General features: G+C 45.6%; 6 protein-coding genes across 6 annotated transcripts; 3 read left to right on the top strand and 3 right to left on the bottom strand. All coding sequences in view use genetic code 12, as the record gives it.

Annotated features, from left to right (window-relative positions):
* Positions 1–10: 10 nt before the first annotated feature.
* CJI96_0002589 (pyridoxal 5'-phosphate synthase) lies at positions 11–556 on the bottom strand (the record flags this gene model as incomplete). Its single annotated transcript, XM_029036101.1, has 1 exon — positions 11–556. One exon carries the CDS (start codon positions 554–556, stop codon positions 11–13), a length of 546 nt encoding a protein of 181 aa, XP_028891343.1.
* A 932-nt stretch (positions 557–1,488) lies between these two features.
* On the top strand, positions 1,489–3,423 carry ORC4 (origin recognition complex subunit 4; the record flags this gene model as incomplete). Its single annotated transcript, XM_029036100.2, has 1 exon — positions 1,489–3,423. The coding sequence occupies one exon, from the start codon at positions 1,489–1,491 to the stop codon at positions 3,421–3,423; it is 1,935 nt and encodes a 644-aa protein (XP_028891342.2).
* Positions 3,424–3,659: 236 nt separating this feature from the next.
* Positions 3,660–5,423, top strand: SST2 (GTPase-activating protein SST2; the record flags this gene model as incomplete). The annotated part of the gene is made up of 1 exon (XM_029036099.2): positions 3,660–5,423. One exon carries the CDS (start codon positions 3,660–3,662, stop codon positions 5,421–5,423), a length of 1,764 nt encoding a protein of 587 aa, XP_028891341.2.
* A 110-nt stretch (positions 5,424–5,533) lies between these two features.
* Positions 5,534–7,120, bottom strand: GCD11 (translation initiation factor eIF2 subunit gamma; the record flags this gene model as incomplete). The annotated part of the gene is made up of 1 exon (XM_029036098.2): positions 5,534–7,120. One exon carries the CDS (start codon positions 7,118–7,120, stop codon positions 5,534–5,536), a length of 1,587 nt encoding a protein of 528 aa, XP_028891340.2.
* A 570-nt stretch (positions 7,121–7,690) lies between these two features.
* On the bottom strand, positions 7,691–8,965 carry CJI96_0002585 (uncharacterized protein; the record flags this gene model as incomplete). The annotated part of the gene is made up of 1 exon (XM_029036097.2): positions 7,691–8,965. One exon carries the CDS (start codon positions 8,963–8,965, stop codon positions 7,691–7,693), a length of 1,275 nt encoding a protein of 424 aa, XP_028891339.1.
* Positions 8,966–10,855: 1,890 nt separating this feature from the next.
* CTF18 (Ctf18p) lies at positions 10,856–13,492 on the top strand (the record flags this gene model as incomplete). Its single annotated transcript, XM_029036096.2, has 1 exon — positions 10,856–13,492. The coding sequence occupies one exon, from the start codon at positions 10,856–10,858 to the stop codon at positions 13,490–13,492; it is 2,637 nt and encodes an 878-aa protein (XP_028891338.2).
* Between the last annotated feature and the right edge of the window lie 27 nt (positions 13,493–13,519).

The raw sequence follows: 13,519 nt of genomic DNA, 5'->3' as shown, positions 1-13,519 counted from the left end.
TTTATGCTGGTCACAGCTCATATGTCTGGACCTCGTTGTTTGTGTTTGTGATCTGGCACGAGTCGACCGTGATCAAGACAACGCTATTGTTCTCATTCTGGATGAACGTCTCCGCCTGAGCCTCGTCGACCAAAGTGTTGTTCAAATGCAACGACTTGTAGAACTTATAGTCCTCGGAGGCAGGGTCTATGATGCGGGCCCTTCCGTTGAGCATCACCGAAACGCTTCTGATCTCAGCCTTGTTCATGTTTGCCAATAGCTCATATAAAGAGTTTCTTCTCCCCGAGGGAGCCAATTCGTCGTCGCCAGCAACCCAGTCGTGGATTAAAAGCGACACATGAGGATTCGACTCGATGTTGCGGTATTTCGTTGTGTCTCTTGGGGTGCTGAGGATGATGTATGGGGTTTCGTTCTTCAGATAGTACGTGTAGTTCATCAAGGAAGCATGAGGAACGTTGTCCTTGGCTGTTGCCAAATGGACATAGCGTTTCAGCTTGAGCAACTTGGTGACATGCTCAGGCAACCGAAGCTCGCGGTCAGGTGAAGGGTTGCTCATTGGAAGAAGAAGAGTGGGTGATATTGAGGGAGGTTTGATAACGCGCAGGTCACTTGAACAAGGGCAGAGGAGGAGGAAGCGAAGTGAGCAGTGGGAGAAAAAAGTGAACAGCAACAAAGCGGTTTTTTAAACACAATTGACTTTGGTCATGTGAGTTGGCAAAGCTGATGGGCAAAATAGTTGTTGTGGTGATGACGAGAGTGGTATTTGGGACCCCACGAATTGCTGCGACTGCACCCACTGGAAAGTCAAGGCCAAAGGCGTTGATTAAATTAGGAATACAAGAAATGTAAACTGAGTTTCAAAGGTAGATAATTTGGATATGTTGACGGATTCTTTCGTTTTTTTTTCTTTTTCTTTTATTTCTTTATCAGGGGTTAGCTAACGCCTTGCTTCAGGATTTCGGTAAGTGGTTGCGAAATGAGACTCGACGCTGCCGGTGTGGAAAATATCATACGAAGTTTACCAAAACAACAAGATGAGATCATCAAGATCAATTCGGTGAAGTGATTGTCTTGTAGTTGTGGCTCAGCATTGCTCTTCTCATTTCCTAATACGACGCCAAATAGCACCCAGACATTGCTTGTCTGCCCAGCATGCACAGATTACACAGCATTTTTGCAACTTTTCAAAGCTCCAAAAGTGGCTCTTCTTGGATCTCGTTGGTCACTGCGCACTTGGCTGTCCCCAAAGCCTCTGAAGCGGTAGATGGCTGCAAAGTGAGCCTCAAGCGGTTCTCACAACGCCCGTTGAACCAAGTCATTTGAATATAATTGGAAGGCAAATAAATACATGAAGTTGTTCGAACACAGTGAGCTTCCTCTTGATTCCCTTGTCTTAAAAGCTCCCCACTCTTCCTTCCATCATACTACTCCAAGCTATCAACATAACCTGCGCGCGAACTTGACTATCAACAAAAACCACCTTCTCCGATGTCATACCTGGACTTCACCGGGGAGTTCAATTCCATCAAGAGAGCTCTGCTCGAGGAATTGAAACGTGATAAATTTGTGCAGCGGCTTCAGAGTGAGAGGAAACCTCGCACCGTGGACGAACTCAGTTCTGAGGAAGAGCTCTTCTTTGATGCCCCCGAGGTAGATTCAGCGCCAAAACCTAAGGTTGAAGTTGATGCGGGGCCGGTAATTAAGCCTCGCAAACGACTAGTTCTTTCAGGCATCGAGGAGCTCAAGCAGGCGAGAGAGATCGAGCAAAGACCAAAGAAGAGGGTCCTTCTCACGGGAATCCAAGAGTTGCGTGAGGCGAATGAGAAAAAACCTAAGAAACGGGTCAAATTAATACCTATGATGCCACACGAAGGAGCGAATGCTGCTGGTACCAACGAAGGTGCTGCACAGACTTTGAATAGTGGAAGATCAGCGGATCAGGTGGGACCAGACGGTCAAAAGAATTTCAAGGAAGAGGTCCCAGAGAAAAATGTTCAAGACGGTAATGAGAACAAACACAGGGCGCTAGATTCGCTGTCTGACGGCAACGCCGGCGACATTGAGCTCATGAAGCGAATCATAATGTCTCAGCTTACTGGTAGAGACTTCCCCTTCTTCGATGAGTGTCTGCTTGCACCCACATACAAAGAGATCTATAAGATGCTACAGCACACAATTTGCGACGGAGAAGGCACTTCGGGGCTTCTTATCGGACCAAGAGGTACAGGAAAGTCATTGGTGGTCAATCGAGCCCTAGAGAACCTTCAGAAGCAATATGGCAGGCTGTTCATCACCGTCAAACTCAATGCTACCCATCACAGTGATGATAAACTAGCCTTGAGAGAAATAGCGCGTCAGTTAGATGTCAATGCCACCTCTGACGACGCTAACAAAAGGACGTTTGAGCAGCGTGCTATCAGCGACACGTTCACCAATATTTTACTAGCGCTTGACTCTAAAACGCCAGGAGGCACCCCCATAGTGTTTGTGATTGATGAGATAGAGCGCTTTACAGGTTCAACGAAGCAGACTCTCCTATATAACCTTTTCGATCTATCACAAAGCTCAAAGGTACCTATTTGTGTGCTTGGTATAAGCACCAAGATAACAACGAGAGAGCTACTAGAAAAGCGTGTTCGAAGCAGATTTAGTCAACGAATGATCACAACTCATGAATCCTCATCAATCGAGGAGTTTTGGAATAACGCAAAACTATCTCTACTAGTTCACCCAACTGCGATGGAAAATTTCAAGGACAAACAATACCCCATACAATGGAATGAAAAGGTAGACGAAGCCTTCAGCCGCCCCTCCCAGCTCACTAGGGTGGTGTATCGCATATTCTTCTCCACCAAAAAATACCAGCAGTTCAATAACTGCTTCATGTTACCTGTGTCGCTCATTACTCCCGGAAGCCCGTTTCTAGACGATGGTAAAGCAGCGGAGTATCTACTGATGCAATCTCACAGCCCCGTCCAGTCAATTGTCAAGTCATTATCGAACACTGAGTTGTTGCTTTCCATAGCCGCAGCTCGCTGGATCGCCAAAGCAGACACTCCGCATGTCAACTTCAACCTCGCTTACAAGGAGTATACTGAGATGATGAAACAGTTCAATGCAGAGGCCACCACGTTATCGTCCAACACATCGCACCTAGACAACTTCGTTCTTGCAGGAATAAAAGTCAGCCAGCGAATTTGGTCGGCAAAAGTCATGCGAGACAGTTGGGACAAACTCTACCGCCATGGCCTTTTGTTTGACATCATTACTAGCAACAACGAGGTGAACGCCAACAACAACCACAACATGTACAAGCTTGTGGTGTTGGATGCATCGAAGACATTGCAGCTCGATGTGACCTTAGAGGAATTGGGCCAGCTAATTCCAGAGGGTGATCTTTATAAGAAATTAACGAAGCTATGATTTACCAGATTTGGATAGCCGCGACTAATTTCGATGCGAGACGCTGTGAGATCTGCGAGTGATCGAATGCAGGTGTGCATATTTACGATGATATTGCGTATCTGAAACATCTATAAGCACTCTGAAACACATCTCAGCTGTGATATTGCAATTAACATAGGGAAAGCGAAGCCATATAAATCAGGCATGCTTAGCCCTTGTATCGCTACAGGTAATTGTGTTTTATCCAATTTTCCATGTTGGAATCGTTATCATCAGACGACATGGGCCTCTTCACCCAAGATGTGAAAAAGATTTACCTAGCCACTAGGAAGAACGTGTCGAATATCTTCGAGTCCCTTATATTAAGCTTGGATCTTCGAGATAACCCCGAGAAGAGTAAACACCTGCTTTTTGGTAAGCAGCATCCACCTTTCTCGTTTAGCGTGGAAGATGCATTGAACAAATTATCAAACCTTCGGCTAGATATAGAGGTCAAATTGGCCAGGACTACAATCACTTACAGCATGAAACAAAGCTTGGCTTTCGATTTGCTCAAGCAGTTCTTCGAAGCAAAGCTCATACATTATCCCAACTCGAGGACAGAGACGAAGCTTGGTCGACACGGGATCCTACAGATTACCCCCAAGGGAACTGCTATGGTGTGTGCGTTCTGTCAAAGTATTGGGATCTCCTCCAAGGCTATACCATCAGTCGTCAAGTCAGCCTTCAACTCGATGGAGTTATTCATTCTAGAACGTTCGTCTGTGAACCAAAACATCTTGTGCTCAGAGTATTTGGTGAAGATGCTATTTTCTTGGGTCATGGGACCCGTTCCAAACGTATGGTCAGTCGATAGGCAGCCCGATCCGATCTCGTGTGTTTACTACGAAACGAGGTTCGATGGTGAATATGATTTCTTCAGTGCCGATGAACATCGTTCACAGATTGGTGACGGATCCATCAAAGAAAGTGTGATAAGCCCCTTCCATCATAGGTATTTCACCAACCCTGAGTCCGACTCACACGTTCAATACTACGTGTCTAACACCGGAGTTCGACTATTCAAGCAAAAAGTGTTTCTAAACAACGACAAGAAAGTTATTGTCGATTACTGTGTTTCTGGAAAAGCTATAGTGCAGTGGCTCTGTGACTGTACCAGTGTCAGGAACGCAGCGGAGGCAGTAAGTGTTGGAGATCTCTTTATCGAGCGGGGCCTTCTTCGCCAAATCACAGTTGACAAGCAAAGGTTCCTGAATGATAGAAATGCCTTCTATATTCTTACCGAGCAAGGCAGTGTGGCATGCAAATGGAGTGCAAAGATCAAACGCAAGAACCTCACAAATAACTTTCCACTGCTTGATATACACCCTTCTGGATTCTCAACTAGTCAATTCGATGGGCCAACTCTCAAGGATATCATTAAAGATCCTGGCTTGAGAATATTGTTTAAGATGCACATGCAGAAGGAGAGGTGTGTGGAGAACATGAATGCCTATATTCTGCTAGTGAACTTTGGCGACCTGGTGCAACAGGTATTCAAGCTCCACAAGTATTACCAAGCGCTTGAGGATGGGCCTCGTAAGAGCAAAGTTTTTAACGCCATAAGCTTCCATATGAATAGTTTTTTCTCCAAAGCTTTTCAGCTTTACTCAGCCTACATCAGCCCAGATCTGCAATTTGATTTGAATATCGACTACAAACTCAGACAGGACGCCCAACGACTCTTGACGTTTGATGGCCCACTTCTGCCAACGATCGACCATATGATGACGCCAATGACAGATAAGCTGTTCTTCGGTGATCAGGACCTATCACAAATTGCACAGCCGTTGACACCTCCGGTGGACGCTAATCATGTTATTATCGAAAGCGATTTGGTGAAGAATGTTGCGTTGGTGAGTGATATTCACCGCGTATTTCTCAAAATTGCAGATTCCATCTTCAGGCTCATGGAGATTGATTCATATCCTAAATTTATTAAGACTGACGCTTTTTTGGATGCTGTTGCCCATGTATAATTCTTACTACGCTTTTGCTCGATACGGATATGAATGACTATAAATACAGAGGAAAGAAATTATGAGGTAAGCTTGCAATGCAAGAGATGCTGATCTGTCTGTAGTTAGCTCTAAGCAACAGGGTCTAAAGTTGTACCTTTCTTTATGGTGGCCCAACCAATCAAACGCCAGTGCTTCTCGATACGTCTGGACAAGGCGATCTTTTCGTTCACCTCGGTACATGCTGGAGAAGTCAATTGCAAACGAGCCATATCGGCCTTGACGGCAACCACACGGGCGCCGGTGGCGGTAGAGCCGATGTTGACCATCAACACTTCACCGGACTCCAAGTTACGCACCTTAGCACCCTGTTTCAGGCCCTCGGTCTTCACACCCAATAATCTTCTCAATAAGAAGTAGTTGATCTCGATGTCGGTGTAGATGGAAGGCAAGTTGCCCTTGGCGCCCACAACTTGACCCACCAATCTATCGGCTCTGCACAAGGTTGGGTCGACTTTAGTACCCACACCAATTAAACCACCGGGCACGGCAAACTTCAAGTCATTGTGCTCGGCGAAAAGAGAAACGATGTTGGAGAAAATTGGCTTGCACTGGATCTTACCATTGTCGTCCTTGGTGACGATACCAGGTCTGATTTCGATCTCGTCGCCAATCTTGAAAACACCGTTCAAGATGGACCCACCAGCAACACCACCTTTCAAGTCCTCGATCTCAGCACCGGGCTTGTTGACATCGAAAGATCTAATCACGATCAAACGTGGAGATGCCATGAAGTCTCTTGGAGGAACGGGGATGTAGTCGCAGATCAACTGGTTGACGGCGTCGATGTTGTACTTCAATTGAGCCGAGATTGGCACAATTGGAGCGCCGTCGGCGATGGTGCCTCTGATAAAGCTCAAGATGGATTTCTGGTGCTCCAACGCCAGCTCCTCTCTCATCAAATCCACCTTGTTCTGCAAAATGATGACGTGCTTCAACTTCATGATTTCAATGGCAGCCAAGTGCTCCGATGTTTGTGGCTGCGGACAGCTCTCGTTGCCAGCAACAAGCAACAAGGCGGCGTCCATGACAGCGGCACCTGACAACATGGTACTCATCAAAATGTCATGACCGGGACAGTCCACAAACGAAACATGGCGCACCAAGTTGTAACGCCCTTCACAACCTGGAACGTCGCACTTGGGGTGAATCTCCTTGTCGGATTTGAACGAACGGTAGCACCCTGGAGGCGGACACTTTGGATCGCTGCATCTGTAGATTTTGGCGTTGGCGTATCCCAACTTGATGGTGATATTTCTCTCCAACTCGTCCTTGAAACGGACGGTCTGAACACCCGAAATAGCTCTCACCACAGTGGACTTACCGTGGGCGACGTGACCAATCGTACCGATGTTGATAGTGGCCTGTCTGTTGATGATCTCTGGAGAAGTTGGAGTCAAGGTCGATACGTCAATGTCGTCTGGCTGCTCGGGAAGACCACCACCTTCCTCGAACTCTTTACGAGCGGCCTCGGCATCGTACTCGTCGTCTAAACCAGCAAAGGCCACCAGCTTCTTCTCCTTGGCTGGAGCTTCTTGTTCCTGTTCCTCACAGCCAGACTCGACATCGTGCTCGTAGACCATGTCCTCTTCGTTTTCAGGGAGCGTGGATCCAATCACAATGTCTGGTGTGGCATTCTCGATATCGTCGTAAGACATGATGGGAATTTGGTTATTTGTCGACGTGAGAGTCTGATGATGGAGATGAAGCCTTACCACCTTACTGAGAAATTTTCAGCTGAGACGCGCACGACCCACTGGGATTCGGAACCACATAATGAAGGGAGGAGGAGGGGATTTAGGAAAACCAAAATTCTTGGGAGAAATTTCAACACTTACAATGCTACTGAAATAGGGTACCGTCGAAATCGGCGTTGTCTATCTTGTATGTGTGGGTGTTGGTGAGATTTCGCAGCCAGAAGTAGTTTGCAACCAGTAGTTTGAATTCACCATAGGCCACGGATTTCGTACTCTGGCCAGTATAGAAATAGTAACTGGTAAGTGTTTCAAGCCTAGTGATAAGGTCGTCGTGGCTTCACGTAGTGAGCATCTGCATGGACCTCTTAGACGTCAACACAAATACGCCCATTAGAAGCCTGTCTCTAACTAGTGTATTTTGGCTTCACTCAAGCCGAACCAAAAAAAACCTCTTATGTGCTTGAGACCTCAAATGATATCTCTTAATTCCCCCATGATTAACCTGGCTCCATCAAGTATCATATCAACCCATTAACACTTCTTCAAAACAAAATCTGCCATAAGGGGCCTGTGGTCGCTCATGTAGACGCCGCCAAACTTAGAGTGAAGCATCCCGTACCCTCTTAGCTGGAGAGACAAATTTTCGTCTTTCTTCAGACAAAGCTTGCCCAGGGCCTTAAGCACGCTCTTGGGAGCGAAAATATAGTCGATTCGTTTTGCGTCCTTCAAGTAGTTACCCGTGAACCCCGTCACCGAAAAATCAGGATGGCCATACCAGTTGTACGGAGACGTGATGGAATGCACATCTGTATACTTCTGCTTGATTTCTTTGTAGCAATCTTCGTTTGGTCTAGCGTTGAAGTCGCCACACAAGAATGAGGGCCACTCGTTGAGTTTCTCCATTCTCTCCATAAGAAGCTGCACAGACGCCACACGAGCACCCAGACCCTTGTGATCGAAATGCGTGTTGAACACATTAAAATAAGCTCCAGTCTTCTTATGTTTAAGTGTAACGAAAGTAGCGCTTCGTGGGTATTTGGCGTCCCACCCAACCAACGGTCTGCGCTGATTCTTCTCGTTGAGCCAGAAAGTATCGTCATAAACTACGTCAAACTCATCTTCCCTCACCAATAGCGGCACATGCTCACCCATAGACTTCCCGTCGATACGCCCTGCGCCGTACAGCTTCCATTGGTAGCCCGGCTCCTCGAGCAAGTTGAGTGATTCCAAAATATCATCAATCTGGAACTTCTGTGCCTCCTGAAGCGCCACCACCGTGTTGGGCACAACATGAGCACGAATTGAAGCCACCACCATAGCTTTCCGTGTCTCCCATTCCGGTTCACCCAACTCGAGCTTGTGGTTCCCACCATTCTTGATATTATGTGAGTATATTCTGAAGGGCAATTTCTCACTGAATTTCACCTCCTTCAACGAGTCCACCTTCGGATACGTTTTTGGTGGCATCTCTGGGAAAGTCTCTGGATCGGGGTACGCTTCTCCCAGCAAGACAGGGCCCGGCTGCACAGTTTCTTTATCCTCGTCGTCGTAATTGACCGCTGGCCGGGGCTCCAAGGGGTCGATTTCCAGCGTGTCGCCCAAAAACGCCAGTGCATCTGTCTGATCGATCTCTTCGGGCCTGGGGTTCAGAAACCCAGGAACATTTTCCGTGTACGCTTTCACCGACGAGATCAAGTCGTTGGTGATTTTGGGATTGGAGCTGTGGGTGACTATAAGCGAGGCAATCACAAGCAACGCAACCACCGCAGCCACTATTCGCTGTCGTTTGACAACTATCGTAGACATGAAAGAATGTGAGTATCTAGCTTTATGTAGATTGGATCTCGAGTTGCAGTAGTTACTTTAAAGCGCGACCGGGTTATATAGCGAGGGAATGGGGAGCTCAAGAAGGTACGATATAGAGAGGAACACCGCTGAGTGAGATCTTTGCGAGTTCAAATCTCGATATGAAAGGTTTCTTCGATTTCCTCGTCTTTGCAAGTCAACTTAAGAACTCAGACCAAGTGAGTTTAGTACTGCTTCAGGCAAAAGCACGACAATGTCGTGGCTGCCTCAGCATACGTCGAGTCAAAATGGTCCACAGTAAAGTCTTTGAGATGACAATAGGATCTATGAGTTTGTATTGGCGGTAATTACTCAGAAGTATTATTTTTGTGAATGTGAATCAATTCGTGTGTGAATTTGTAGTGGGGTGAAACTGGGTACGCTGCGACATTTTTGCAATCGCAGGTTTGGCAGCCTTTGGCTGCGAAGCGCTATAGTGTTAGCTTCGCACATAGTAGCTTTTGACATACTTAACTCCCTTAGTCAAGACTAGGTGTTAGCGTACTCTAGAGACTTATATAGATCTGGTTACCACAGCTGTAGAGTCGTACGGCTCTTAGACCGAGGTACGGGAAGATTCAGTCACTCCATGTGACTCAACTGGTAACTTCCCAAGGTCTTAACATATGGGCACTAGGATTTTGAAGGGTAGAAACTCTCGGATTTTTGGATGAATATTTAAATTAGACCTTTCCAAAATTTAAAATAAAAAAATAGGTCTTTGTGATTCGGTAGATGAACATACGTGAACAACGTACTTGGAGCTAGAGGTTCAATTCTCCTCTTACAGAGTAAGACTTGAGGAACCTATCAATATTTGATGATACGTTAAAGAATTTGGGAATTGTTATTTAGGGTCAGCCTTAAGGGGCTTGATAATTGTTCTGTATTTCGACAGAAACGTAATTTCTCGGGCAATTCTTCGGATGTCTGGTAAATGACATTGTAATAAATCATTACGTACCTATATCGACAGCAAAAGAGCTGGTGAGTTCAAAACAATTTCTTAGAGCGTTTTAAGCGTCGTCCTCAAGCTCAGTTACTCAAATGTAGAGCGAGTAGAGTACTTCCTATATTCAGTCAGTGACTTTGACTGAAACGAAATTCCAATAGAGAACAAGCTAGATGAAGAGATAAAAATGACCCCCATTTCAACCTTTTTAAAAATTTCCGTGCTTTCATTACAAGTCAAGGACTCATATGTGAGTTGGAGATTTTCACAGCTCTTACTCCTCAGGTATCCGAGAAAACATCTGTCCGATTGACCTATTCCATGCTTTCAGTAATACTGAGTGGTTTGCTCGAAAGCTTCTCTTCTAAGCAAAAAGCTCTACCAGAAAACTCACCTTCTTTACGAGCGATTCTGATTTATATACATTGGGCCTTCTGAAGCTAGCAATCTACTGACCGACGATAACCATGACATATTATCATTACAAACGCTAACCGGTAAACTGAGCCAATTGTAGACAATGCAAAAACAAGAAAGAAAGCATTCACTGCTCTGAACTTGTTTTTCGACAATAATTTTACCGCTAGATTTCATCATCAATCATACCTTTTCTACCCCACTAATGGCTGCGAAAAAAAAGTTGCACAAGGAGATGCCTATTCAACAAATATTACGCACGAGGAATAAGATACTATGATGACTTTCTTACTTCCCTTCCGTATCGTTCACTTTGAGTACTGTCAAAAACTTGTATACTTTACAGATTTACAGGTCTCTAAAGCTTGTGGTCCTCTTCGTTGAATGTCTGGCGTCGAAGCGTGTATCGCGCGTCGCGTTGTTGATATCTTCGATACTCATCAGAACCAAATACGCATAAGGCTACTTTGATAAAAAACAGCATGGAGTTCGACATCCAGGGGTCTCTTTTGTTTGGCGATACACAACCAGCTCATGACATTCATTCATCTCAGGGACCTGTCCAAATTGAAGACTCTCTCTTGTTCAGCCAGAATGTGACCAGTCAGGCTCCTCCAGCTGGTGATTTTACATCCAAAAAGGCGAAGTTGCTCAATGGAAATACAATATTTCTCAAGAAGAGGATCCCGAAATCTGTGGAAGTTGACTTTTCAGATACCTTTCTAGATATGGACAAATTACATGAGAAGGTTGAAAGAAGAAGAAAGTTGCGTGAAGCACTCAATGAGATCAAGAGGGTAAAGGCAGAAGAATTACGGAAAGCGAAAGAAGCATTGGAGAAAAAGGCTAAGGAAGCAAAAGAATCACTGGAGAAAGAATCACTGGAGAAAGAATCACTGGAGAAAGGATCACTGGAAATAGAATCCGTGGAGAAAGAACCACTGGAGAAAGAATCACTGAAAAAAGATTTAGCGAGGAAAGAATTACTGGAGAAAGATTCCTTGAAGCTACAATTGCTGGAGAAAGATTCCCTGGGGGCGAACGATTCCCTGGAGGAGAAAGATCCACGGGAAGCAACAGAACCGCTAGAAGCAAAACAATTATCGGAGGTAAAAGAATCACTGGAGACAAAAGAATCACTGGAGTCAAAAAAATCACTGGAGTCAAAAGAATCATTGAAGTCTGGCAGTGAGCCTTCAAACAAAGAATCACAAAAAACTGAGTATGTACCTTCACCTACATGGACGGAGAAGTACCGCCCAAAGAGCTATTTTGACTTGTGCCCAGCTGGCAACGAGCGCCATTACAGACACATCATGCATTGGCTTCGAGACAAAAATAGAGAGAAGAAGGTGCTCTTGGTCCACGGTCCTTCAGGTGTGGGCAAGACTTCTGCAGTACACTTGCTTGCTAAACATGCCAAGTATGATGTGTATGAGGTAAACGCTGCTAATGCGATGGATGAAACTCGAGGTGAATTGTTTAAAACTCCAAAGTCAGGTCACTTTAGCCGCCCGCTTGCAGCCCTTCGACTTCGTATGAAAACTGCCCTCACGCGAAATAGTGTAACTTCAAATGGCATGCCTACGTGTCTTGTGATTGATGAAGTGGATTGTGCCGATAATGCCAAAGATATTGTGACGGTGATCCGTGAACTTGTAACCTCAGAGAAGAATCCTGTCCGGCGACCTGTGATTTGCATTGCAAATGAAGCGTTCGGAGGAGAGGCCATGGAAAAGCTACGTCCGCTCTGTGAGCTTGTAGCGTTCCGTCGCCCTGTGGCTACCGCTAAATCCGGTCCTGGAAGACGTCAACGAGTGAATGTCAGTGCACAAAAAGCAGTGAAGGAGTATCTTCTAGAAATCTCCACTAAGGAGAACCTCGGCATGGATATCAAGGAAATCGCCAATATCTTCGAGCTGTGTGAGGGAGACATGCGTGCTTGTATCAACCAAATGCAATTTTCCGGTAGAAAGCTTGACGAGGCCTTGTCTTTAGTGAGTAGCGCTAGCTCGCTGGGACTCAAAGACATGAGTATTTCATGGTTCGCTCTTGTTGATAGGCTCTTCGCCAGGAATCTGTCACTTTCAAAGGAAGAAGACTTTTTTCATGTGTTTGATATGCTTTTGTCCGGAGAGGGCAAGTCTGCCATGTCAGGTTCCCTGGATAAGATTACTCGTGCATGTTTTAATCGCTACTTGGAAGTCACCCATCTTCAAGACGATTCTGTAATGCGTCCAGCGCAGATTTCTGACTGGCTCTATTACTATGACATATTCAACTCTTGGCCAGGGGCTGATCCAGCAGGCTATTCCGCCTTGACTCCACTCAAGTTCTGGTCGCTTTTCAGTGAGCTAGATCCGCCTAGAAACTACGAAGAGGTCATTGTGCCAAACGCCAGAAGCTTGGACTTCGAGTGTTTCGAGCTACAAAAGCAAAATGTGGCCATGATCAAAACGCTTACAAAAAGTTTACCGTTAAGCTTGAAATTAGCTTTGAGTGGATGTGCTTCCAGCGTTGAATTTTACTCGTGTCATTTCCTTCCTCTGCTTGATATCATGTTATCTCCTGAAATCAGATCTCCGGGACTGAAACTGTCCTTGACACTTCTGGAGCGCAGCCGCATAGAGAAGTTAGCTCTGTTTGTCAAGCACTTTGAGTTGCGGCTTGAAACACAGAGGGATATGGAGACGAACGTGACAACTCTCATCTTCAATCCCAACTGGGATTCAGTGACAATGTTTGAGACCGAGAATGCACCAATCCCAATGTCTCAGAAAAGCAAAGTGGTGAATGCAAGGAGGCAAAAGTTGTTTCCACTCTTGCAAGCAGAAATAGAGCAAGCGATGGCAGCACGATACAAGCGTAAAATTGAATCTGTTATCGCTCCCGCAGAGAACAAGATAAAGCGTTCAACTAGAGTACTCTCCTCATTGGAATTTTACAGAAAGCAGAGCAGGAGAACCACAGGTGAGCCGGATGAGCCAGATCAACAAGGGCCAGAGGAGATTGCGGAGTCTCAGGATGCCAGAGAGACAGCCAGAATATGGGTCAAGTACCATGAAGGTTTTTCCAATGCTGTGCGGAAAAATATTGGATGGACAGAGCTTTGGACGTGAGAAGATTAATGTGCATTTGGCTGCGAA

This window comes from Candidozyma auris, chromosome 2, assembly GCF_003013715.1.
Source record: "Candidozyma auris chromosome 2, complete sequence".
Classification (NCBI taxonomy): Eukaryota; Fungi; Ascomycota; class Pichiomycetes; order Serinales; family Metschnikowiaceae; genus Candidozyma; species Candidozyma auris.
This window is presented reverse-complemented; position numbering and strand designations above follow the sequence as displayed.